Source organism: Coenobita brevimanus, chromosome 23, assembly GCF_032717465.1.
Source record: "Coenobita brevimanus isolate Jiangsu-jjx chromosome 23, ASM3271746v2, whole genome shotgun sequence".
NCBI lineage: Eukaryota > Metazoa > Arthropoda > Malacostraca > Decapoda > Coenobitidae > Coenobita > Coenobita brevimanus.
Window position 1 is genome coordinate 62088347 of NC_136976.1, and position 27509 is coordinate 62115855.

Here is a 27509-nt window from a genome sequence, read left to right on the forward strand (position 1 = left end):
TGTACTTTTTTCCATACTATACTTACCAGAATGTTTCATACTGTACTTTTTTCCATACTATACTTACCTCATGCATGTGCAGTAGGAATGTGTTTTTCAGAGTTAGGCTAGGTTAGGGTCCATAAGTACCAGAATGTTTATTAATGTATGAACATACTTCTAAACCCTCATTTTATGTTTCTTTTGCATTTATTTCAGTCATTTATGGGCCTTATTGGTGTGATTTGGGTGTTAAATAGGTGCTATGCATGTCCAGAGGGAGTTGTATAGGTGTTTCTCTGAGTTAGGGTCCATAAGTACAAGTCCATAAGCTGGGGCCCAATATCCGGATGAAACCAATAAACGAACCTACCGATGGCTCTATTACTCCGGATATTGGAGTGATTACTGTATATATATATATATACTATATAATATTAATTATATGTATTATGCCAACGGCCATACCACGTTGAGTACGCCGCTTCCCGTCCGATCAGCGAAGTTAAGCAACGTTGGGTCTGGTTAGTACTTGGATGGGTGACCGCCTGGGAACACCAGATGCTGTTGGCATCCCTACGTGTCAAGTGGGGTTGGTGGAGGATTAGTGCCCCTCCCTGTAAAACAATTAACTCTAAGCTCTTGGCCACCCCGTTTGGGATACATGGCATCTGGCAATGAATGAAAAAAAAATGATATGTATTATACAGGTACTATCACGATCCAAGGTTTCTTTACCCCCCTGAGTGGAAGAAGGTCGAAGCCAAGGTTGTAGCAAGACCAGATGATCAGACACTGCCAGTATACAAGACTAATAATGGTTCATGATACCGTGATTCATAAATAGGCTCGTGTGTTTCATCCGGGTGATTCTTATTATCCTAAGCTTCAGGTTGGTGAACCCCTCATTCATGAACTGGCCTGTGTTCGGTGGCCCGTCATTTCTTCAACCTTGGCTTCGACCTTCCTCCACTCTGAGGGGTAAAGAAACTTTGGATCATGATAGTACAACACCAATTTTCCGGCAGCCTGATGGTTCGGCACCTCTTTAAATCTGGACAGAAGTACAAGATGGCACTTAAAATTCATTACCCCACCAGACTAGTTTACCAGGCAGCCACAGATAGTGCCGAGAATAGCATCTAACCACTTGGATTGCCTGCACTGCACGTCTTGGTGGTGATCCCTCTATTTTGTCCGATTCTTATCTCATTTTACATACAGGCATACCATGATATAAGGTGGTGTTGCATACCGATGAGACAGTTCAGTCTGCGAATATTTCAAATACTAAAGCAATTTTCCCCATAAGATACTGAAGAAACGCCAGAGATGCATTCTAGTCCCAAACCCAAATTCTCATAATTACCTCACTCACTCAATAAAGACTTACACAGAAACATCGTTGGTAATGTCATCATCCTCATAAGCATTACTACTGCTAAAAAATGGGGCACCAAACATCACAGATGCAGGAAGGAAATGCAGGAAGTTACGGTGGTGGGAGGTGTGGTGGTGAGATGCATTCAGCGCAATAGACACAGCAAGAGTGGAAAGTGAGGCATCATGGAGACAGGCAGCCCACTTGCAGGGGTGGGCGAGGGCGGGGAGATGGGGATGGAGACATGCCTGGCAGTGCTGGCTCAGCAAACAAGAGAAACAGAGAGAAGATAAATGACGGAGATTGCGCCACCACCTCTCTCTCTCTCTCTCTCTCTCCTTCTGTCTGAATTTTCACTCCATTCCCTTCTTCCTCCTACATCTTTCACATCCTCCTTCATCTCATTCTCTCTGTTTCTGCCTTTCCTCCATGTCGGACATCCGTCATACTCTCACTCTTTTTATCCCATTCTTTTCCTCTTCCTCCAATCTTCCCTCCTTACTTAGTCTTCCTGTCTCATGCTTCATGCACTCTCCCTCCTCCAATGTCATTTTCTTCCCTCCCTCTGCTTCTCACAGCTTCTTATCTTTCCTTCCTTCCCCTTCTTTTCACCCTCTTTTTCCTTCCCTTTCTCCCTAGTCTCTCTCTTTCTCCCTCTGTTTTTTCTCCCCCTCACTTTCTCTTTCTCTCCCTCCCCCATTTTCTTTTTCTTTCCTCCTTCTGCTTTTCACACTTTACTTTCTTTCTTCTCCTCCCTCATCTTCTCATGTTTTCTTTCTTTCCCTCCCTCCCTCCCAGTTCTCTCTCCCTTCTCTCCACTTCTCACACTACTTTCTTCTCTCCCTTCACTTTCTTCCTCTTTCCCTCCCTCTCACTTCTTTCCCTATCTTTGCTTCTCACACCTCCTCCCTCCCTCCCTGCTTCTTGTCATACTCTTTTTTTCCTTCCCTTCCTTCCTGTTCTCTCTCTCTCCCTCTGTTTTCTTCTCCTGCCCTCAGTTTTTCCCTTTCTCCCTCCTCCATTTCATCATTCCCTTTGTCTTTTTTCACTCCCTCCACTTGCCATACTTTATTTTCCCTCCCTCCCTCTTCTCATATTCTCTTTCATTCCCTTCCTCCCTAGCCTCTCTATCCCCCTTTGCTTTTTCTCCCTCCCCCTCACAGTCCCCCTCTCTCCTGCCCCCATGTTCCTTTTCTTCCCACCCTCTCTCTTCTTTCACTCCCTTGTTTCTCACACCTTCTCTTCCCTCACTCCCTCTTCTTCTTGGTCAGGTGACTTTGGGCATTCATTAAGGAGGTGGACAGTCATTTTTGCTCTGCTAGTGGGTTACCATAGGTCCTATTACCAGTGTGCAGCTAGAGGGGCCAGCCTGGCAACTTTGACTGTTCGGTGAGGAGGCAGACAGCCATTTTTGTTCTGCTGGTGGGCTAGGTCCTTTTACCGGCACATGGCTCGGGGCCAGCCAGGTGACTCTGACCATTCAGTTAGGAGGCCGACAGCCATATTCGCTCAGCTGGTGGGGGGGTGGGGGAGGAGAAGTGAGGGGATGGAGGGAGGACAGGGAGAGTCACACATGCCACCACATCTGTGTTCGGACACGAACATTTTAAATCTAGGGAGTGGCAGAGTTTTTGGACTAGTGAAGCAACAACCGTTTGGACTATGGGAATCCTCCCAAGTTTCATTTGTTCAGTGTAGAAAGGTATCAATTATCGATGCCTCAGATATCGCAGTATGCCTCATTTAACCTTAGCTATGGATTCTAAGAAAGATGCAAGTGTCAGTGGTGGTGTCAGTCACAAACAACATCTATTCCATTAGAGTCAAACCTCGTTGATCATGGTTAATTGGTCTGCCAAACTACCACAGTAACGAAACCCCTCAATAACCAAAGAAAGCAATAAATGGGAAAAATTTTTAACTGGTTCAAGGCCCACAAGTTTACAACAGCTTTCCTGCCTAACACCCAAAAAATAACCCCTACAAAGACTGGAGAGACTGAATCAGCAATGTTTACACCAATTCTGCCACTCTAAATTGAGAACCAGATGACCCTTTTCTCTCATATTTCTCTTAAATTGGTGAGCCAGCATTGGTATCGATGTATTTTGTCTGTGAATTCAAAATTCGCACAATTAACCATTCCCAATCATCACCGTTCACTACTTCAGTTTATTCTTAATTATCATTACTGTCAAATCAAAAGGTTATTTCTATCACTAGTATCTACTTAGACACTTTATAAGCAGAGTGAATGCATACAGCATTATTAAGTTTTGGGATTGCTTGCATGTGGAAGCAAGTCTTCAAAAGGCATCCCATTACCATGGTAACTGATATGTAACTAAGAGACCTACCACACTGGCCACCTGTATCTTCACATATATTTTCACTCACCTGTCTGGTCACAATGGTGTATTAACAACTATTTGTGGGGATTAAATGCACTAAGACATTTTTAATATGCAATAAACAAAACAGCAAAGGACTATAAGGGAGAACTGTTGAAAAAACTGGACTGTGCTGTTCCCGTGCAGAAGTTGTGTGACGTATATGGTATTTGTTCATCAACTGCTCATGATATAAAAAGCCATCCATCCATCCATCACCCAATTCCTACATTGCCCCATGAGGAGTGTAGGGGCCCGGGGCTACGAAAGTTGGTCCTCACATTTAAGATGAGAGTGACCAACCTCACTCATCCAAGTGGCATTACGTGAGTAATACACCCCAACCACCCCTTGGATATAAACCTGCACTGGCTCAGTCCTACTGGAATGCCTTAATTACCTACTATACCACCAGGTGCCATAACTTGGTTACCACCCGGCATAGTAAATGGTTTCCTAGTGTACAGGAAACCAATTGTCTTGTCACACAGTGTAGAGTCACCCACAAGCAGAAGGATGAGAAGAGAATGAAGGAAAGACAGACAGAAGAGAGAGTGAAAATTCACCATAGGCAGCAGGAAGAGGAAAGAATGAAGGAAAGAAATACAGAAGAGGAAGGAAGGAATGAAGGAAGGAAGAGAGGAAAGGGCAGACACCTGACAGCAGCATTACATTGAGTGACTGGATGGTGAGCACCCTCACCTACCACTGAATATATATATATATATATATATATATATATATATATATATATATATATATCACCTAGACATGAGAGGCACCCAGTTTCTTGCTGCAGCCTCCACAAACCCACAACAACCACTACAGTACATGGCAGCACATCCACCCACAACAAGGAACATCAAAACAACACCCAGCACACGATACCATACACAAATACTGTCATCTCTCCCCCCTTGCCCACCTCAGACCAGCTTCCAGAAGCATATCCACACTCAGATCACTCGCCACTCCATTCAGTCACTTAAAGACAACACACAGCTGCATGCATGGCCTCCTGACATCCACCCTTCTGAATCCTATCTTCCTCGTGAGGACAGGGTCCACCTGGCCAGGCTGAGATGTGGGCACCATCCAGCCCTCTTAAGCTACCAGAAGAGGCTGGATGACTCTGTCACTGATGCCTGTCCAGGATGCAACACAGCACCCCATACTATTAAGCACAGTATGGAAGACTGCATTGCACACAATCACCTACGCCAACAACACACCATACACTCTTTGCGAGCTCTGTGGGAAAGCCCGGTCTCGGCCGTGGCCTTCCTGAGGGACTCGGGGCTGTTCGGCCAGACTGCCTAGGGAACAACTACTACTACTACTACTACAGTAGGCTCACACAGTGCATGAGAGATTGGGCAGTCCACGACCTCGCGCACTACGAATTTGTGCACTGAGAATACATAATCTTATGGGAAATATTACATATACGCGGTAGCCCCTAATACCTGGACATTTTTTGGCCCTTAGAGACATAAAAAAGGTCAAATTTTTCAGACATTGTACTACAGATATAGCTGTAATAACAAAAATATGGGCAGTCACCTTAACAACAGTAGACAACAGGCCTGATGGATTTAAACAACAAGAGTTCTGGGGGCGGATTCTGAAAGCTCAGAAATCCTCGCAAATCCACCATCTTTGGGCGTAAGAGCAACTTTTCACTTAAGTGCATATTCTGGAGCCCTAGAAATCGAGCGCAAACCCTATGTGGCGTTGTCAATTCTTGTAGAGTTGCACCACGTGAGGGGCAGCCCTAAGTACATCGTAAGCCTTATAACTCTCCTATTTTTACAAATGTTGTAGCTCAAACATCCCCCAAATCCTCAGAATTAAATCATGCATCAATTAATCCTTAAGTGCATACAACTGTTGCGATTTTTCAAAAAATAATAAGTACAAGTGGCAGCAGACCATCGTAGACGATGCCAGAATACTATAACGGAGCAAGTAATACTTCGACATATGTGGTAAAACTGGCATTGTCGGCCAACATTGCCTTTACTACAAACAAATTATAGCCTATTGATATAATGTTCACAAAAATTTGATTAAACAAGCCAGTGTTAAGAAGAAATTCATCTAAAATATGGTGATAGCCTACATGACACAATGCCGATAATATTATGAATCAGCGCACTTATTTCTTCCTCTGAGAAGTTCACTGCCCTTCTGTGCATAATATTTTGGTGGTCTTCCACTGCTTCAATACTGTCTTGGAAATTATGACTGGCGGTGTGGAAACATCGTCTGCTACCACTATGACGTCATACTCCGGTGTACTGTGATTGGTTACTCTGGTTTAAATAGAGGAACTTTCCGCTCCTTGACTGGCCAACACTTGCGCTGGCACAATCTGGTGTTGGTCTTAAGATTGTTGTACAACACTCTCCAGAATACCACTTGTCAAAACCTCGTATGCACATCGCAAAAGTTCTCGCAGATTTTCTCGTAACCCAGACACCTTTCAGAATCCGCTACCTGATGCACAGCAACGCAATTACAGTGCCCCCACCACCACCCCGGCCGCACCACGCTTGTTTAACGGTTGCCAGTGTTGTATTATTCCAGGCTTTGACGAAGAAATTTACGGCCTGTTGAATGTTACATTTCTTCCAGAATGCAGCAACAGTCATTATGGTGGGGGTTGCAGGTAGGCCAGGTGAAGCAGGTGAGTCAGGTGGGACTGTGAAGGTGGAGAGGGAGGCAGCTGGTGAGTCAGGTGGGGCAGTGGAGGACGGCAGTGGGCAAGTCAGGGGAGGTGGCGAGGGGAGGATCCTCCCTCTCCTCCTCGCTACTGCTCACATTTTCGGCAATTTCCTTCATCTCTTCTTGCTTGTTTGTTTCATTCCTCATCTTGTTATGGACGTATTGGCAGTATAACAACTTCGTATTCACGAAATAAACATCATTATTATAGAAACTGGGTATTTATTCTAACTTGCTGTTATTGCCGAAAACGTTATTATTGACGCTGTTATTGGCGATATCTTATTGTAAACTCCTCTTGAGCACCTTCCCCATGAGCCTCTAGGTCACTATTGGCACGTTGTGTGTGGGGGGGGGGGTCGCGTACTGATGGAAAATGGCGTTTTTAAGCCACTTCTTGTCTCTACCTCGTGTTTTGTAGGGTAAACTCGCGCATTCAAGGTTTTTCGTTATGATTTTTGGTCACTCGCGCACAATGCGATTTGCGCATTGTGATGACGCGCACTGGGCGAGGCTACTGTATATATATATATATATATATATATATATATATATATATATATATATATATACAGTAAACACTTGATATAATAAACCCTTTTATTGCGAACTTCGGATACAGCGACCCACCATTTCCAGAGCAAACTTCTGCCGGATAGAGAGACCTTTTTTCGGTGTATGCGGCGGAAGTTCGGGTAGCAGCCGGCTCCCGTGAATCACTGTTCTGGGAGTGCCCGCGCGATAAGTCATGTAGCCTAGCTAGCCCGCATGCCTCACCCCTTTCCACACTGGGTCTTTCTCAGTCTGTGCATAGTACTCGCTCTGTGTGGTTCTCTCCCATCTTACCTCTCTCACTTGCATTATCTCTCATACCACGTGTGACTTACCTACACTACTGTACCTACCAACGGCAAGAATGGCTTTGAAATCAACTAGCCCATCATCCTTGAGCAAGGGGAAGAGGAAGATTCTCTCCCTGACTGAGAAATATAAAACTATTCAGGAGTATAAGGAAGGGGCACCACGAAGTCAACTCATGAATAAATACGACCTGAAGAAGAAAACATCTATGACTTCATCAAGGCAAAGGAGTACGGTAGGTGAAAGAGGCCATGAAAGCAGTGGAGGACAGCAAGAAGGGGACAGAACTCTACCACAAGCAATGACTTCCCGTGGAAAATCTCAGTGAGGCAGTGTATACGTGATACATGCAGGAGAGAGCTAAGGGTGTTCCTGTTCGAGGTGTTGATACTCAGCATGCAGCGCAAAGGCTTGCTCGTCACTTAGGCCACGAGAATTTCAAATGCAGTGATGGCTGGCTGTGGCGCTTTAGGTGGCATCATGGCACTGTGAATAAGGCAATCACAGGCAAGCTTCTAAGCACCAACGTTGACGCAGTGGACCCCTTCATAGATCAGTTTCGTGACCTGAAGAAGGAGGGTCTCCACGACTTCCAAATATACAATGCTGCTGAAACTGGTCTTTTCTGGAAGTCACTCCCCAAAAATACGCAGGCCTCCATGACTATAAGCAGCACTCTGGGGAGGAAGAGTGCGAAGGATCGCACAGCAGTGTTGGCATGTGCTAACGCCGACAGGTCCCACTGCATGAAACCAGTCATTGTGGGTAAGAGTAAAATGCCAAGGGTTCTCAAAGATATTATGGGCAAACTTCCTACGGAATACCACACCAACCCTTTTGCCTGGTTTTACCCAGGAGATTATCAACAACTGGTTCCATCACAGTTCTGACCCCTCCGTTTGGCAGCACCAGGCCTGGTGTGGCATTAGTAGGGAGAATGTAAAAGCTGTGCTCCTCCTTGACAAAGCCCCGGCCCACCCTTTCACTGCGAAATTGTGTTCCAAGATTAGAATAAGGGCAATATTTTTACCTTCTAACATGACTGTCTTACTTCAGCCATTGAACCAGGGGGTGACTGAAAGTGCCAAAAGGCATTATCGAAATATTTACCTGGATCAGGGCTTAGCGGTGACTGAGGATGGGATGGAGGAGCGGTATGTGGACACCAGAGGAAAGAAGACACTGAACAATTTCAAGAAGTACAATATCAAGGATGCCACACTGAACTGGGCAGAGACTTGGAGGAAAGTGCCAGTGACTACTCTTTGCAATGAGCGGTGCATTCTCCTCAAAACCCCCAAGACTCCAGCCCAGAAGCCTGATTTTGAGGGGTTTGAGCCACCAAAGGCAGCAGAAATGTTGGCGGCAGCTGGGCAAGGCTCCATCCCTGCAAAGGAGGTGGAAGAGTGGCTGGACGAGGATGGTGGTCTGCCTGGATACCACCACCAGACAGAGGAGGAAATAGTGCAGGAACTGACCACACCTGAACCACCTGCGGAGTAGGAAGAGGAGAGGACACATCGGCCATCCCTGTCTGCTGCAATCGATGCAGCAGACACACCCTTGGCCATCGCAGACGACACTGGTGGATTTCTGGGGGAAAATTATAAGCTCCTCAGATGGATTAGGCTGGACTTTATGAGGAGAAACCAGGCCAGACAAGTCCAACAGAAAATTTTGGACTTCTTTATGCCCATTGCCTCGCCTCCTGGAAAAAAAAAAAAAAAATGGACAGTGTCAGAGACCTCAGGTGTGTCTGTTGCTTTGATGTCCTCTGTGAGCCTCCCCAGTTTGGCTTCTGGCACCATCACACCTTCCTTGCTGACACAAGTGACACCAGAGCCACCAGAAAAAATATTCGCTGAATCGGATGATGAATGAGTGAATAAAGTGTCATGATATATGGTGCATATAATACTGTACTTAATATTGTTTTGTAATGTTCAGTTTGTATTATTAACTGGTAGGTATAGTGCCCTAGTCATACAGTACAAAAATTTCTGGAGTGTACAGTGTGGTGTGCTTAGGTGCACAGGTGTTCTGTGTGGTGCCAGTATCTAACCTCTTCAGAAATCCCCCCCTGCCTCCCTCCTCTTCCTGTGGTGACTACAGCATCACTTCTTGGCACTTCCTGGCATGGTAAGTGTACTGTAACAGCACTACATTATATTGTATTCTTATTACAGGCATTGTACAGTATTTATATGTACAACTTCATACAGGATGGTATTTATTGTACAGGTAAAACTACATCAACCATTGAATTCTCCATGTGAAACTTCATATAGTAAGTTTTGGTTGTGGTTGCGCATGTACGACCGAACGACTCCAAGGATACAGTGACCTTGGGAGGGTAATCCCTCGGATAATAACGACCATCGGATATAGCGACCCATCCCTCCTCCCAATTAGTTCGTTATATCGAGGGTTTACTGTACAGTATATATATATATATATATATATATATATATATATATATATATATATACACAGTAGAACCTCTTTGATCCGGACATCTGTTAATTTGGACAAAATTTAAAAATAATAAGCTCCAAAAATATGTTGAAAGTAATTCTAAAGTCATTTTCAGTATCAGCGCGGAAAACAATCATCATTCGTTTAGTCTCGGATCACGCTAGGTCGCAACATGGGCGCCTGTTTAAACACACGCTAGCATTCGTTCCATCAACTAGTTCACCAACCATTTATATTTTTATGCTGTATTTCAAAAGTTAATCCTCCTTACCATGCCCCTTAATGCAACTGTAGCTTCTGCAATGAATAAAGGTGTTAAAAGGAGGAGTTTGCGTACACAAAAAGGGTCAGAATATTCTGCAGTGTTTAGTGATTACTGTAGGTTATTTTTTGTACTTAAATGTGCTTTACTTGTACATCAAACATTGGCTTCTTGCCCATATGGGCATTATCAATATGCCAAAGATGACAATATATTTTGCCTATATAAGTTTTATTTTTATTACAAATACTACAGTTAATTAATTTATTTTTTTGCCTACACGGTCCTTAGTCACTTACTACAATTTAAAATGTAGGCTAGTTTCTTGTCATGGCCTTACCTGTAAATTATGCAACACAAAACTATCGTACATGATTAATTTGGTTATTTTAGTATCCTTTCATCTTTTGCAGTTACGTAGGGTTGACATATGCCACATATGTTAATAATTAACAAACATACCATATGTAGACAGTTTTTGGTATGAACTGGAGATTACCCTGATGATCCGGACAACCTGCTAATTCGGACAAACCTTCCCCCCATATAGTCCGAATGAGAGAGGTTCTACTGTATATATATATATATATATATATATATATATATATATATATATACAGTATATATGTATATATATACAGTAAGACCTCACTATAACGGACCAACTGGGGCCCAAACCATTCTGAAAAATGCGAAATTCTGATAAAAGTGACATCCGGACTTTCCCCTGCTAATCCGGATTTTTTCTGATATATCAGACATTAGTCCGAATTGCATAAAGTTTTTAAACTGTTTTGACTACCATTGCGGTACTGTACTGTGTTATAGCTTCACTACATTAATCAAAGCTCCACAAGTCCGATAAAAGCGAATTCCGGTCTCTTGCAGTCCGTTATATTGAGGTTTTACTGTATGTAATATATTTATTTAAAGAATACTGAACATTAAAAACATAAGCTAACAATGCACTTCCAAGTTTCAATACAGTACATTCATAACGCTGATGGACAGTGCCTTTTGATAACACAAAGAAATTTTGCTGGTATACAAAATAAATAAATAAATATATAAATAAAATTAGTGATGGACAATCACAATATGCACACAAAGCCTTTGAAACACACATCATTTTTTTTTGTTTTTGAGATTTACACCTTGTTCCCTTTTTTGATGTGGGCTAAGACGTTGCCCCCGGGTAGAGGACTTTGCTTTGGAGCATGAAGCACTTTATGAGCGGATGCCCTTCCTGATGTCTACCAATGACCCATGGGTGAAGTAGAACCTCCGACTCTTCAATCAGAGCAGAGCGTTCTAACCCACAGAGCCATGGATGCTATAACGGGACCAACATTCATCTCAAACAATTCATAACAAAACACTCCATATCAATGGTATCATTTGATAAATGCAGGCTGTACCTATACCTATAAGGCACCTATAAACATGTATTGTATTATGCTAAAAATATATAGCCTACCATAAACAATACAGCCATTTCCAGATGTTCCTTTGCTAGATAAATGAATCCATCAACGGCAAAACCAAATAATGTCACTGACATGGCTTTGCTATATAGCTGAATCCACTAACAGCAATACAGGGTACTATATAATGTCACTAACATGGCTTTGCTACATTACTGAATCCACGAACAGCAGTACCATATACAGTAATGTCATTGGCATGGCTTTGCTATATAAATGAATCAACCAATAGCAGTACCATATAATGTCCATGGCATGGCTTTGCTCTATATGGTAACTGAATCCACCAACAGCAGTACCATGCAATGTCACGGGCATGACATTACTGTATAACTGAATTCACGAACGGCAGTACTGTATGTGTCACTGACAATGTAATGGAGTTCAGGTTTAATACCTGTACCTGTATTATAAACAAAAATATATTCTATGTAATGCAAAATAGAATTATAGATAGTTGGTTTGCATAAGTTACAAGAAATAACAAATAGTAAATTAACTCATTAATTTTTTACATTAGTAAGCCTTAAACTGAAAAATTCTTAACAGCTTCTTGATTTCCTGTTCTACAATATTGTTACTAATGACAGTATAGATAGCAATATGATTCCAATAAAATTCACATACTGTACATGCTGTTCCAACATTTCTCAGTGACAGTAGAGGTCACTAACCTTCTGGTGGCATGCGGTGTATCAAGGTTGGATCAAGATGCTCCAGGGGACGTGGACAGGTAAGCTGAACAATCTGTTCTTGCAGAGCTTCTCTTACTACTGCTCTCCCTTCACAGCTCCTCACCATGGCCACCCTCACACTGCCTCCCCCACCACCTCCATCCCGACCACTGGCAGACTGGCCAGCCATCCCACCAGTTGAAGTGCCCGGCAGTGCCATTAGACCGTTGCCGAAACTACTTACTCCACCCATAACTGCACCAACAGCTCCACCGGCCATACTGACAACAGATCCTGAGGGAAGACTTATTGCTGCCTGCCCTCCCCCTGTACCTGCCACAACTCCTGCTGCCGCTGCTCCTGATCCTCCCCCAGATGCAAATGACTCCATAGCAAAGTGCTGGTCTAATCCTCCCACTGCCTCACCAGTCCCTTCCATGGCAGCTCCCTCCACAAAATCAAAATCATCATTATCATTATTATTGGTGGTTCCCTCTTGCTGCTGCTGCTGTAACTGCTGTTCAAGCTGTTGAAGGTGGAAGTGTTGCTGCTGTATCCTCTGCTGAGGTGGGTCTTGCTGCAGCTGCTCCTGGGACTGATAGTAATCACTTGGCTCACGGGGCTCCTCATTTCCTGAGTCACCATCATCTATTTTCTGAATATAGAGGAAGAACTGCCACTTGACACCACTGGTATGATAATTATAAAGGTTTGTATTCTCATCAGTTAAGAAGGCTTCCTACTTTTCTGGGACATTTTTGTTATTAGTGTATTCTGCAAATGGCATGTTACTACTCTCTTGTACGGTGATCCCTCCATATGCATGGGTAAAGTATTAACCTAAGGATCCCCACACTGAAGGGCCATACATACTGACTCCTTTAACATACACACATACATATATTATCTAATCCTGTGTTGCACATGAGGAGTGTATGAGCCCGGGGCTAGGCAAGTTGGTCCTGACATTAAGATGAGAGTGACCAGCCTTACAAATCCCTGAATGGCATTACTTGAGCAATAAACCCCAACCTTGGATATAAACCTACACAAGCTCAATCTGGTTGGAGTGCCTTCATTACTCACTAAACCACCAGGCATCACAGTTTGGTTACTGGTATATGGTTACCACCCAGCATAGTATGTGGTTTCCTGGTGTAGCTACAAGAAACCATTTGGTGTGTCACTCAGTGTAGAGTCACCCATAGACAGAAGGAAGAGGAAAGAAAGAAGGAAAAAAAGACAGAAGAGTAAGGAAGGAAAGAAGGAAGGAAGAGAGGAAAGGGCAGTCACCCAAGGGCATCACTACATCAAGTGAGTGGATTGTGAGTGCCCCCCACCTACCACTTGATTCCTTTAACCAATTATACCCATTACAATAAATCTAATGTGTTACCCCACCCTGTGGCATGACCACAATCAGTCTACTAAAAACCCTCTATGACCCAAACTAGACTACAAATATGCTTCTCAAGGGCATAGCCTACTGTGCTGATGTAAAGGAGACATCAAACAGTTACACTAAATGAATTTTAAAAGGTCGGAAAAAACTAACCATGACAGATGGTAACTTGCCTACTACAATCTGACCTCAACTAGATTAAAGACAGGCTTCTTAAGGGCATACCCTGATGTACAGAGGTAAAACAGACATAAGATAGTGACATTAATGAAACTTAAATGGATGAAAAAAAAAAAAAAAAAAAAAAGAGAGAGAAAGAACCAACCATGTGGGTGGTTTAATCAGACTGGGATGGTGTATGAAGTGCATGCCATATACTTAGCAAGCTTTTTCCATTTCAACATTGCTGGTACCACATTTGCCCACAGCATAGCCTACTGAGAATTCCTGCACAGTGAGCCCATGCATACAGAGGGACAACTAAATAATATTCATGCAATCTATGTTGATATTTAAAAGATGTGCCAATCAATAAAACACATAACCATGGAACTCTGTAGGATACAAAATAAATTACGAAGGAAGAGGTGCTAAAAAGTCTCCATAGCTGATAAGAATACAGCCCAAGGACAGGCACACTGCTGAAACAGATCATACAGTCATACATAAGAGTAATTTACATGAAAATATTCATAAGATTATCATAACACTGTAACATGTACACCAACACAACCAATCAAGCCCCACTGTACTGTTCAGATCAGCATATCGAAAAATGAATTGTAAGGTAGCTACTTTTTTTTTTTTTTTTTTTTTTTTTTCAAGAGAAGAGGGACACAAGGGCTGACTGCTGAAGAAAAGCTGTACCAATATACCATATTTCACCATTACTTCATTCTGTGTAAATATGATCTCTTACATATATCACTGATAAGTCACTGCATGGTACCTACAAGTATAGCAAATAAAAAAGCAGTTTACCTCTTGATAAGGCCCCACACTGGGCAGTTTGGATGCATCATCAGGGTAAAGGAAGGCATGGCAGGTTGAACATAGAGGTTGACCAAAGTTAGGGCCATAGTACCCATTACACTGGAAGCATGTCTTGTGCTGAAATCAAAGGAGTAAGTTAAGAATGAATATCATATTTTATTGCAGAGCAATCAGTGCAATTCCTTTCTTTTGGATTTTTTTCTTTTAGGTGGTACTTTATCTATTTATCTATCTATCTACTGTACAGCCAGCCACCATAATCCAGTAAAGGATGGCCATTTGACTCTTGAGTTATTTGTTCTATGAGGACGGGCACTAACCCTTTGCCAATCCACTCGTTGATGCGTAGGGAACTGTATGGGTTTGTTATATGGTTACCACCCAGCATTGTAAATGGCTTCCTAGTTTACAGGAAACCATTATTCTTGGCACTCAATGTAATGCCACCTGAAAATGTAAGAAGTGCAACAAAAAGTGACAGGAAAGTTGAGAGAAATAAGAAGAGAGGAGGGCAGACACAGAAAAAGAATGACAAAGGTGATGGAAGAAGTAGGCAGCAATACATCAAGTGAGTGGACAGTCGCCACCACCTACCACCACTACCTGCTGGAATTAATTATATACTTCGTACTCTGGTAAGTCATTCATGAATTTATCTTAACCCCTAAAAGATGGGCATCAGAATGTTTTGACATACACTCAGGACGGGCATAATCGGCGGATGTGACATGGTGGGGGATTTGTGGGGGAAGGAGGTGTGGGGACTGGGACTGGATGCTTGGGGAAGGTGGGGGGTGGGGATGGGGGTAGGGTGGGGATGGGGGTAGGGTGGGGGTGGTAAGTGGGGGGTGGGGAGGGGGAGGGGGGAAAAGGGTCAGGGGGGTGGTGGGGGATGGAGGGATGGGGTGGTTTGTGGCATGTGGGGGGGTTTGGGGGATGGGGGTGTGGGAGGTGGGGATGGAGGAGGGTATGGGGTTGGGGGGATGGGGGTATGGGGTGGGTGGTAAAGGGTGGGAGATAAGGGGTGGTGGGTGGTGAGGGATAGTGGTGGGTGGTAGGGGGTGGTGGGTGGATGGTAAAGGGAGTGGGGGGTGGTGGGGGAGTGGATGGGGGGATTGGGGGTTGTGCAGGGCATGGGGGATGGGGGTCGGGGTGAGGAGAGTAGGGGTGGTGGGAGGGTGAGGGTTAGGGGTGGTAGGGAGCAGTGGGGGGTACTGGGGGGATGGTGGGGGGAGTTGGGGGCAGTGGGGGTTTGGGGGTGGGATGGTGGTGGGTGGTGGGAGGAGAGCAGGGGATGAGGGTGGGGGGTGAGGGTGGGGGTTGGTGGCGGGTGGTGTGTGGGTATGGTGTTAGGGGGATGGGGAGCGTGGGGCGGGTTTGGGAGGGTGGGGGGTGACTGCATATGCAGACACTCGTCTTTTTGGTTCTAGTACACTTGGACAGCATATGCGGACACCCGTCATTTAGGGGTTAAACTTCACTGATCAACTTCAGACCAGTGTGTCAACATACAGAAGTACAATATAAATTGCACCATATCTAACACATTTCTGTAACTGTTATACATAACCTGACGGTGAATGCCACATACTTTGGGCCAAATCTTGGCATCTGTCAGACCTGACCTGTTTATACCTTGAAGCTATCCCTGGCATCCCTGACACAATTTTAATATAAAATAGTAAGACACACAATAATGTACTGGGAGGGGGGATGATACCGAACCAACAAACAAAAAGCATCAGATTCAGACTAACAGCTGACAACAAACGACTGGACAAAGAACACCCTGAGGATGGATAGAATGTAAGGAATGCAATCACAAGGTGAAAGAAAGGGAGAATGTGCAGGTACCTGAAGATGCAAAAACTGATATATCGGTACTTTATCCAGTCTGACTGAGATTAAATGGCAAGATGTATGTGTCAAGGGAATGTTGGGCATGTGTGCTGGAGCAGATGAGAACAATAGTGGAATGGAGGATTAATGCACTGTTGTATGAGATATAAAGGAGTACGTATGGATCAGTTGGAGTTGACATTGTACAGGTAAGAACAAATGCAAAAATACAGCATGCCCTCATTTTGCAACTGGATTCATTTTTGGAAAACAGATTGTATAATGATTTTAGCAACGTAATGACCGTATAAGAAAGCAAATGGGGGGAGGGGGAGGATGGAGTCAGAATTTATTTACTGTACTATACATCAACTGATGTACTTTCTGCCCTCACTGGCCTCAATACTAACAAAGTGTATGGACCTCACGGGGTTCCTCCTGTTGTCCTCAAGAACTGTGCTTCTGTGCATCCTACCTTGGTAATCTCCTTTGCCTTTGTTTGTTTGCTTTTACCTTTCCTTCTTGCAGGAAATTTGCTCTCATTCAGCTGTCCCAAAGAAGAGTGACCATTTGCATCCCTCTAACTATCGCACAATTGCTTTAACCTGTTTTTCTAAAGCTTTTGAACCTACTCTTAACCAAAAAATTTTAAGGCACCTTTCCTATCACAACCTTCTTTCTGATCATCAGTATGGGTTCTGCCAGGGATGCTCCACTGGCGATCTTCTCATCTTCCATTCAGACTCCTGGTCATCCTCCTTTTGGGACTTTGATGAAAGCTTCGCCATTGCACTTGACACCTCAATGGCTATCGATCGAGTCTAACATAAATCTTTAATTTCTAAACTGCACTCTTATGGTTTCTATACGTCTATCAGTGCCTTCAGCTCTAGCTTCCTTTCTGCTCATTCTATGGCTGCTGTTTTTCTCCTGGAGCTACAATATTTGTAATGGTTATTCTCTGGGCTGTCCTATTACCAATTCTCTTCCTTCTAATCATTGATGACCCTCTAAGCTGTACAGCAAATCTAATCCAATCCACTCATTCGCTGATGACTCCACCCTTCATCTTTCCATTCACTTCTTGAACCGTCCATCTCAGCCATTACTTCAACAAACAAGGGATGAGGCTATGGCACACCTAATGTCTGATCTGGCTAATATCTCTGACTGGGATAAGTGTAATCTTGTCTAATGCATCAAAAAGTCAATTCTTCCATCTTTTAACCTATCAAAATCTTCTGCAGGAGTATCCTCTAATTTTTAGCGATACCCTACTCAATTCTGCATCATCTATGAACATACTTAGGGTTTCATTCTCTCCAGATTTATCTTGGAAAGATCATGTTACCTCTCTCGTAAAATCTGTCTCCAAGAGATTAGGTGTGCTAAGTCAACTCTGTGCCTTCTTCACTCTGGCACAATGGATGACTTTAAATAGGGGTTTTATTTACCCTGTGTAGAGTACAACTCTCACGTGTGACAAGGCTCCCTACATACAGCTCTTCTTAACAAGGTGAAGTCAAAGGCTTTTCATCTCATTAAACCTCCTCCTCTTACTAGCACCATTCAACTTCTGTCTCTTGTTATGGGCGTATAAATTACGGTGCTCTCTTACCCCTACATTAATCACCAAAAGGGGTAAGGTAAAGCTCACAAGAAAACTACCTTACTTTACACTGTAACATACACAGACAAAAAGAAACCAGGGTTCATTTTACAAAAAAGGGGATTCACATAGGCCTTACAATACAAATATAAAATGCGTTATTTCTCTTACCTAACCAAGTTACCATCAGTGGAGGCCATGTACTCACAGAGCTTGAGGAACTAGGAGAGCTCGTCGATGATATAATCCAGATATAATCCACATGCTAGTGTTATATGGAGAAGTGAACCGAAAAGAGGAAATGGTGCATAAACCAGGGCTGGTGATTTTTTTTATTTAAAGAAAAAAAAAATGACTTTTTATTTATTTGATTTAATTGATTTTATTATTTACAGTATTTGATTTTTCTGTTTATTATATACTGATAGTTAATATTTCAAAAGCAGTATACTGAATACTGTTAACTTCATGTCCTGTCTATCCACTGATGGTTCAGGCTGAAAGCCACTGCCCAGAATCCACATACATACCTGTTCAAGTCCTGTGTGTACACTACTGGTTAAGGCTGAGTTGCCAGTGGTAATCAAGACAGCATATTCCAAAGCTGATTATGTTACCACACAAAAAATCTTAAGCTGATATTATTATGACATGGCCTTAAGTGACCCAGCATAACCTACCTAGTCTTATGGCTTTGGTTTTTTATTTATGGCTCATTATTTCAGATGTACAAATAATTTCAATACATTGTTACACAAATGTAAAAATACTTTTCTGTCATACAAAGTAGCCATTTCTAATAGCACCATTCTCCAAAATCTACTAACTTAATGCTTAAGTAGCATATCTGAATAAATGAATGCCAACACAAAGTTACAGCCTACACAACTTCTATAAACCTTCAGATTTTATTTTCTGCAAACAACAGTACAGGGAGCCCTAGTGAGAGAGAGCAGTGTTTGAAAACTCCCTGTACCGTTGTTTGTTGATGATACTGTGTTGTTAAGTGAAAATGAAGGGGAGCAGCAAGGATTGGTGGATGAGCTTGGGAGAGTGTGTAAGAAATGGAATCTCAAGGTGAATGTAGGGAAGAGTAAAGTGATGGTCTTCAAGAGAAGTGAAGTCAGTGGATGTACAGTGAGATTGGATGAGGAAGAAATGGAAAGTGTGAGTATGTTTAAATACTTGGGTAATGTGATGAGTAAGGATGGAAGTTTGGAGGGTGAAGTGCTTGGAAGGATACAACAAGGAAGAAATGTTGCTGGTTCCTTGAAATCAGTGATAAGAAACAGGGAAGTGAGCATGGAAGTGAAAAAGTTACCACATGACAGTATTGTGGTACCAACTCTAACGTATGGAAGTGAAGCTAGGACCTTGTTGGAGGGACACAAGTAAAAAGTGAGAGCAGTGGAAATGAGTTATCTGAGAGGAGCATGTGGAGTCACATGGAGAGACAGACTGACAAATGAGGATGTAAAGGAGTGTTGTGATGTGGATGTGGATGTGATAGGAAGTGTTAGGAGAAACACACTGAGGTGGTCTGGCCATGTGGAGAGGATGAAGAGTGAGAGACTGATGAGAAGAGTGTATGTGAGTGAGATGGAGGGGGAGAGAGGCAGGGGGAGGCCAAAGATGAAATGGAGGGATGGAGTGGAGAGGTATATGAGAGAGGGGGATGTGAGTTGGGAGCAGGGCAGTGAAATGGCGGGGGACAGGGTGACATGGAGGCGATTTGTTTGTGGCCACGTAGTATGGGATTAAGGCGTCTGGCAATCGATAGATAGACAGATAGATTTTATTTTTGTTAGCTTTTAGATTAAAAAAAAAAAAAAATCAGCATGTGATGTGGTGTGTGGAAGGAAGAGAAGATGGAGGGGGGTGCAAGGAACAGCGTGGTGGACTGAAGAGGTGAAACTGGCTGTGGCACAAAAGAAGAAAGCATACAATGAATGGATGAGAAATAGGGGCGTGGAAGAAGTTGAGAGGCAGAAGAGAGAGTTATATGTGGAAAGAAAGAGAGAGGTGAAAAGATTAGTAAGAGAGAGTAAGAAGAGAGTGGATGAGGAATTTGGAAGGAATTTGAGTGTAAAGTGGAGGGACTGTAAGAAAATGTTCAGGAGAGAAGTGAAAAGAGTAAGACAGGGTGGAAGTGAAGTAAGCAGGGGAGTGAAAGATAAAAATGGTAGATTACTAGTGGAGAAGGGAGAAAAAGTGAACAGGTGGAGAGAACACTTTAAGGAATTGTTGAACGTAGAGGATGGAAGTAATCCGAGTATAAGTGGCTGGGGAATGGCTGGGAGAAGGAGGGAGGTGAGAAGACAGGAAGAAATCAGTAGGATAGAAGTTGTGGAAGCAATGAAGAAAGTTAAATCGGGGAAAGCCCCAGGAATTGATGGAGTGTGTGGTGAAATGCTGAAGCATGGGGGAGAGATAGTAGTAGAATGGATGTGGAAGATGTGCAGATTGGCCTGGGAGGAAGGTAGAGTCCCGGGGGATTGGAAGTCAGGTATAATTATTCCCTTGTACAAAGGAAAAGGGGAAAAAGAAGTGTGTGGTAATCATAGGGGCATTTGTCTTCTTAGTATAATAGGAAAAGTGTATGGTAGGATACTTATAGACAGAGTTAGAGAAAGAACAGAGAAATTAGTTGGAGAAGAACAGGGAGGCTTTAGGAAGGGAAGAGGTTGTGTAGATCAGATATTCATTCTTAGATCTTTAGTGGAAAAGTTTCTAGAGAAGGGAAAGAAGTTGTATGCGGCTTTCATGGTTTTGGAGAAAGCATATGACAGGGTGGATAGACAAGGATTGTGGAAAGTGTTAAGAATATATGGAGTAGATGGGAAGTTGTTGAATGCTGTGAAGAGTATGTACGATGGTGCGAAGGCTGCAGTGCGTGTGGATGGTGAACTAAGTGAATTTTTCTCTTTGAAAGTTGGTTTGAAACAGGGATGTGTCATGTCTCCATGGTTGTTCAATCTGTACATGGATGGGGTAATAAAAGAGGTACAAGGTAGGGTTGTGGATGTTGGAGTGGCCGTGGTGAGAGAGGATAGTGTTTGGAAACTCCCTGTACTGTTGTCTGCAGATGATACTGTGTTGTTGAGTGAAGACGAAGGGGAGCTGCAAGGCTTGGTGGATGAGTTTGGGAGAGTGTGTAAGAAACGGAATCTAAAGGTGAATGTAGGGAAGAGTAAAGTGATGGTCTTTGAGAGAGGTGAAGTTAGTGAATGTACAGCAAGGTTGGATGGTGAGGAATTGGAAAATGTGAGTACGTTTAAGTACTTGGGTAGTGTGATGAGTAAGGATGGAGGTTTGGAGGGTGAAGTGCTTGAAAGGGTACACCAGGGAAGAAAGGTTGCTGGTTCTTTGAAAGCAGTGATAAGAAACAGGGAAGTGAGCATGGAAGTGAAAAAGTTACTACACGACAGTATTGTGATACAAACTCTAACGTACGGAAGTGAAACTTGGACATTGTTGGAAGGACACAAGTCAAGAGTGAGAGCAGTGGAAATGAGTTATTTAAGAGGAGTCTGTGGAGTCACGTGGAGAGACAGGCTGACGAATCAGGATATAAAGAAGCGTTGTGGTGTGGATGTGGATGTGATAGGAAGCATTATGAGGAACACACTGAGGTGGTTTGGCCATGTGGAGAGGATGGAGGGTGAAAGACTGACGAAGAGAGTGTATGTGAGTGAGGTGGAGGGAGGAAGAGGGAGGGGGAGGCTGAGGATGAGATGGAGGGATGGGGTGGAGAGGTATATGAGAGAGGGGGGTGTGAGTTGGGAGCAGGGCAGTGAAATGGCGGGGGACAGGGCGACTTGGAGGCGATTTGTTTGTGGCCACCCCAAACGGGATTGAGGCGTCTAGCAATAGATAGATAGATAGATAGAAGATTTTTTAGCAAAAAAAATAATTATTTAATCACATGATTAAATCAATTTGATTTAATCAATGCCAACCCTGGCACAAACAGTGTGTTTTGTAATTAAAGTACTGTGTTTAGTAATGTGAGATATATGTGTTGAAAAGTGCAACGTAAAAGTTCACAAAATGTCTCTCTCTTTCTCGGTATGTCCTCAAGCTTTATAGTAGCTTTACTTCACCTCTCTAGGCTAACTAGCCACTAGGCTGTCTTAATTATAATCTACAGCCAATCTTAAACAATTGAGGCAACTGCTACCAATTACAAGTTAACATATCCTAACACTGCCAATAAGGAGCCGTCAAGAAGGCATTTCTGGACCGTTAATGGAAAATACCCATTTCATCCCTCCCACACTGTACATGCCACACCCACTTATGCTCATGGATAAAGGTCTCTTCTGCGTAGTTCAGGGATAAATATTTAATGTAATTCTGCCCAGAGGCAGAAAAACCAAAATCTTTTAATTGTCTTTTGTCAGCTAAGCAAACAGAGAAAATAGTCTATCTATCTATCTATAGCCCATAGCCCTAATCCCGCAAAGGATGGCCACAAACAAAACGCCTCCAAGTCGTTCTGTCACCCACCATCTGACTGCCCTCCCCCAACTCACTCCCCCCTCCCTCATATACCTCTCAACTCCATCCCTCCACCTCATCCTCGGTCTTCTCCTCCCTCTCCCTCCCTCCATTTCGCCTACATACTGTACACCCTCTTAGTCAGTCTTTCATTCTCCATTCTCTCCACATGTCCAAACCACCTCAGTGTAATTTCTCCTAATTTTCTCAACCACATCCACATCCACCCCACAATGTTCCTTCACTTCTTCATTTGTCAACCTGTCCCTCCATGTCACTCCACATGCTCCTCTCAAGTAACTCATTTCCACTGCTCTCACTTTTGACTTCTTCCCCTCTAGCAAGGTCCATGCCTCGCTTCCATACGTCAGGATAGGGATCACAATACTGTACTATCATGCAGTGACTTCCTAACTTCCATACTCACCTCCCTGCTTCTCATCATTGCTTTCAGTGAACCAACAACCTTCCTTCCCTGCTGTACCCTTTCACGCACTTCATCCCCCAAAGTTCCATCCTTACTCATAACACTACCCAAGTACCGGTACTTTAATGCACTCACATTCTCCATATCCTCACCATCAAACCTCACTGTGCATTCTGGGACTTCATTCCTCTCAAACACCATAACTTTACTCTTGTTTACATTAACTTTCAGACTCCTCTTACTACACACTGTCCCAAATTCATTCACCAAACCTTACAACTCCCATACGTCTTCACTCAACAATACTGTACTGTATCATCAGCAAACACCAACACTGGAATCTGCCAAATCTCATCCTCATTCATTAGAGCCACCCCCACATCCATTGCCAAACCTTGCACCTCCATTACAACCCCATCCATGTATACATTAAACAGCCATGGAGACATCACACATCTCGGTTTCAGTCCCACATTTAGATCAAAGAACTCACTCAGCTCGCCATCCACTTGCATCGTAGCCCTAGCTCCTTCGTACATACTCTTCACAGCATTCAACAATTTCCCCTCCACTCCATATATTCTTAATACCTTCCACATACCTTGCCTCTCTATTCTGTCATAAGCTTTTTTCCAAGTTCATGAAGGCAGCATACACTTTCCCTTCTCTAGATACTTCTCCAATAAACATCTTAGAACAAATATCTGATCTATACACCCTTTTTCTTTCCTAAATCCCCCTAGTTCTTCTCCGACTAGCTCCTCTGTTATATACCTAACCCTATCAATGAGTATTCTACCATATATTTTTCCAGTCACACTAAGAAGGCAAAAACCCCTATGGTTACCACATACTTCTCTCTCCCTTTTTCCTTTGTATAAAGGAACAATTATACCTGATTTCCAGTCCTCTGGAACCTTTCCCTCTTCCCAAGCCAATCTACACAACTTCCATATCCACTCCACAACAATCTCATCCCCATACTTCAGCACACACTTCATCAACTCCTGAGGCATTTCCCATCTTGATCTTCATTTCTTCCACTACTTCCGCCCTACTAATCTCTTCCTCCCTCCTCTCATCTCTTCTTCTCCCAGCCATTCCCCAACCACTTATACTCACACTGCTCTCACTCTCTACATTCAACAAATCCTCAAAGTGCTCCTTCCATCTCCTCAATTCCTCTCTCTTCTCCACCAACAATCTATTATTTCCATCTTTCACACCCCTACTACAGTATTTCCTCTTTCACACTGTCTTACTTTCTTTACCTCCTTCCAAAACAATTTCTTACTCTCCCTCCAGTTTACAATCAGATTCCTCCCAAACTCTTCATCCACTTTCTTCTTACTCTCCCTCACCAGTCTCTTCACTTCCCTTCTGCTCACATATACCTCTCTCTTCTCTCTATCATCATCTCCCCTACCTCTACTCGCTAGCCATTCACTATATGCCTTCTTCTTTTGTTCCACAACTCATTTCACCTCATCATTCCACCATGCTGTCCCTTGCACACCCCTGCATCTCCTCCTCACTCCACAAACCACCTCACACGGTGCGCCTATCTCTTCCGTGAATATCTTACATACATCTTCCACTCCTTCCATCTGCTCTAACTCATACCTTCCCAATCTTTCTTCCACTATGCTCTTATACTCTGCCATTTTCTCACTATCTTGCAACTTCTCCACTCTTCTCACAGGAGCTGTTTCCTCCTGTCTTCCCTTTTGTCTCTTCACCCATTTTCTTTGCAGCCTTACCGTGGCCATCACTAAGTGATGGTCCGAGATTCCAATCCCCCACCCTCTCCACACTCTTGTATCCAACAATTGTCTTCTCATTCATTCATCCACACACACGTAATTTATCATTGCCTTTAGTTCAACAAGTTCACCGTCCATCCTCCTCGTGACTCTACACATATACCTGTGGATCATCTTAAGCCATAAGAAGGTGTTGGCTATTGCCAACCCCTTACCAGCACAGATGTCCACCAAAGCATTATCATTCCCATCTACTTCAGCTGGCACACCCCACTGACCAACCACTCCATCCACTTATACATTCCCAACTTTGCCATTCATGTCTCCAATCAAAAACGTTCTCTCGCTCCTCTCAAACTTGTCCATACATGCTTCTACACTTGCCCAAAAGTCATCTTTCAGTCTTGCCACTTGGTCCTCTGTCAGTGCATACACAGCAAAACTGATAAGGAAATCTTCGAAAAAATATTCAAAGTTCTTGACGGCTTGTCTTATCTCCCTATTTTATCTTCATATCTTCTATTTCACCAATTCTTTACTGGGGTGACTACACCAGTGACACCTCCCTTCCTGAGGGAAGAAATTTACCATGGGGAAATTTCTGGGTATTGGGCAAATTTAAATCCTGGACAGGTAATCTGCTAATATATTAGTAACACTTCTTATGTGTTGAACCTGGAGCAAGTACTGGTATTCTTGAAGAAATAGGGTCCAGCGGGTCAATCCAAGATTTTTGTCCTTAAATCTGGACAAAAATTTCAGAGGGTGGTGATCAGTGTATACTACCACATCACCTGACCCTGAACCAACATAAACAGAGAAGTGTTGAAAGGCAAGTATGGGTGCAGTGAGTTCTTTCTCGATGGTTGAATAATTTCTCTGGGCCTTATTGAATTTTTTGATAAAACACCATCTCAAAATCTTGATCATTATCCTGAAGCAAAACTGTGCCGGCCCCTAGGCCACTAGCACCAACAGCTTATTTAAAGAGTTTATCAAAATTTGGAGCTTGAAACACTAAGTGACTTGATTGGATGGTTTTGACTTTAGAATAGGCATCCTCACATTCTGATTTCCACTCATACTTGAATCCTTTCCTTAATAAATCAGTGAGGGGGGGCTACAAGATCAGAGAAGTTCAGGACAGAATGTCTGTAGTACCCTACCATACCCCAGAATCTCTGCAACTCTCTCTCATTTTTGAGATGGGGGGAATTGACTATGGCCTGAACTTTAACAACAGGTGGGCTCACTTGGCCTAATCCTACCACATAGCCTAAGTACTGCACTTGAGCCTTTACAAATTCAAACAATGTCTGTTAAATGGGGGGAGGAAATGAGTCACAATACATGTGTTTCCAACCTGTTTTACTTGAATCTGGCCTGAAATTGCCATCTCCCCATCATGACCGCTGAGCTGCATTAACAGACTATAGTAATACTGTACAGGTATACCTCGATGTAAGATACCCCTAGATGCGATACCCCAACTTAACCCGTCACGTCCCGAGGTTTTCCGCACCTATGACATCCCCCAGTCCCGAGCCTTTTTGGAAAATTTTTCTTTTTGCTAAAACTTCTGCTTAGGTCAAGAAACGAAGGAAAATCACAAAGAAAGTGGTTCCTGCGGTCTATAAGTGGTCCGTACAGGTGCGGTTCCCCCCGGCAGGTATCGTATTCTGTAATGGGCTGGATATGCGTTTATGTTTTCTATGGTAAGGAATAATGGGAGAAACAACACACAACACCTCTACATTTATTGAATTTGAACTAATAAACAATAACAGTAACAGTATAATGGATTTCAGACACATACATATGAAAAATAAGCATTGTACCATCGCGCGAGCATAGCGAGTTTGGTCCGAGTCGTAACATGCTATATGCTAAGTTCCTGGTATGAGTCAACCTATCATTTTTTCTACTTGTATACTTCTGTTTCAATGACAGTTTACCAATTACAACTGTTTGTAAGTGTTTTCAGATGTTTTCATTCATTATGATGACATGCAGCATAAGTATAGCACACATCAGCTTAGTAAGCGCACTCGCTATAACTCGTATTTCAACATACCAAATTGTTTTATCACTTTCCAATTACAGTATTTTCCCCTTTACATAGAACCTTTCCTCCACCACTGTAAAGGTTTTCAATTATTTTCATTCATTACGAGGGCATTTAGCGATATGCTAGCGCATATTCACGTAGCAACCACGATCTAAAACACTCGTGTTTCATCATCTACTTTATTTATTCACTCCAATTATAATTTCCCACTTACATTACACACGTTTACACCCCTAGAATGCACTGTACATACTTACTGCCATTATTTATTCAAGTGAGCGTGAGAATATCGCCTGAAAATACCCTCGCAAGGAATGTTTCGACATATATAATACTCACACACTTATATACTAATTCACTCACACACTTATATACTAATTATTCACTTTATCACTTGCTGACTTTTATTTTGACTAATACGTGCCTTATTCATTCAACTGAGCATCAGGAAATCTTATCTTTATACACACGCTATGAATATTTGACTTAGAATATATATCATCACATACAATAATTTGAACTTATATTATACCCGTAAGAATGTCACATAATAAAAATTATCTAATTACGGGCCGTATTTATTGCACTGAGCGACAGAATATCGCATCATACAACCCTCTCTATGTAAGTTTCAACTTAGGGCAGATTTATATACTTACACACAATGTTTTCACT

At 42.9% G+C, this 27509-nt stretch overlaps 1 protein-coding gene and 1 non-coding gene across 2 annotated transcripts in view; one reads left to right on the forward strand and one right to left on the reverse strand.

Moving 5' to 3' along the window:
- morgue (modifier of rpr and grim, ubiquitously expressed) overlaps positions 1 to 27509 on the reverse strand; it is a 122804-nt gene that overhangs the window by 82400 nt on the left and 12895 nt on the right. The window contains exons 2-3 of the mRNA XM_080267296.1: positions 14617 to 14745; positions 12234 to 12888 (exon numbers count right to left, since the gene is read on the reverse strand). Coding sequence (XP_080123422.1) covers positions 12234 to 12888; positions 14617 to 14745 — 784 coding nt within the window. The remainder of the gene's footprint in view (positions 1 to 12233; positions 12889 to 14616; positions 14746 to 27509) is intronic.
- Positions 434 to 552, forward strand: LOC145393191 (5S ribosomal RNA). The gene has a single exon (XR_013896148.1). It is a non-coding gene; the product is annotated as a 5S ribosomal RNA (ribosomal RNA).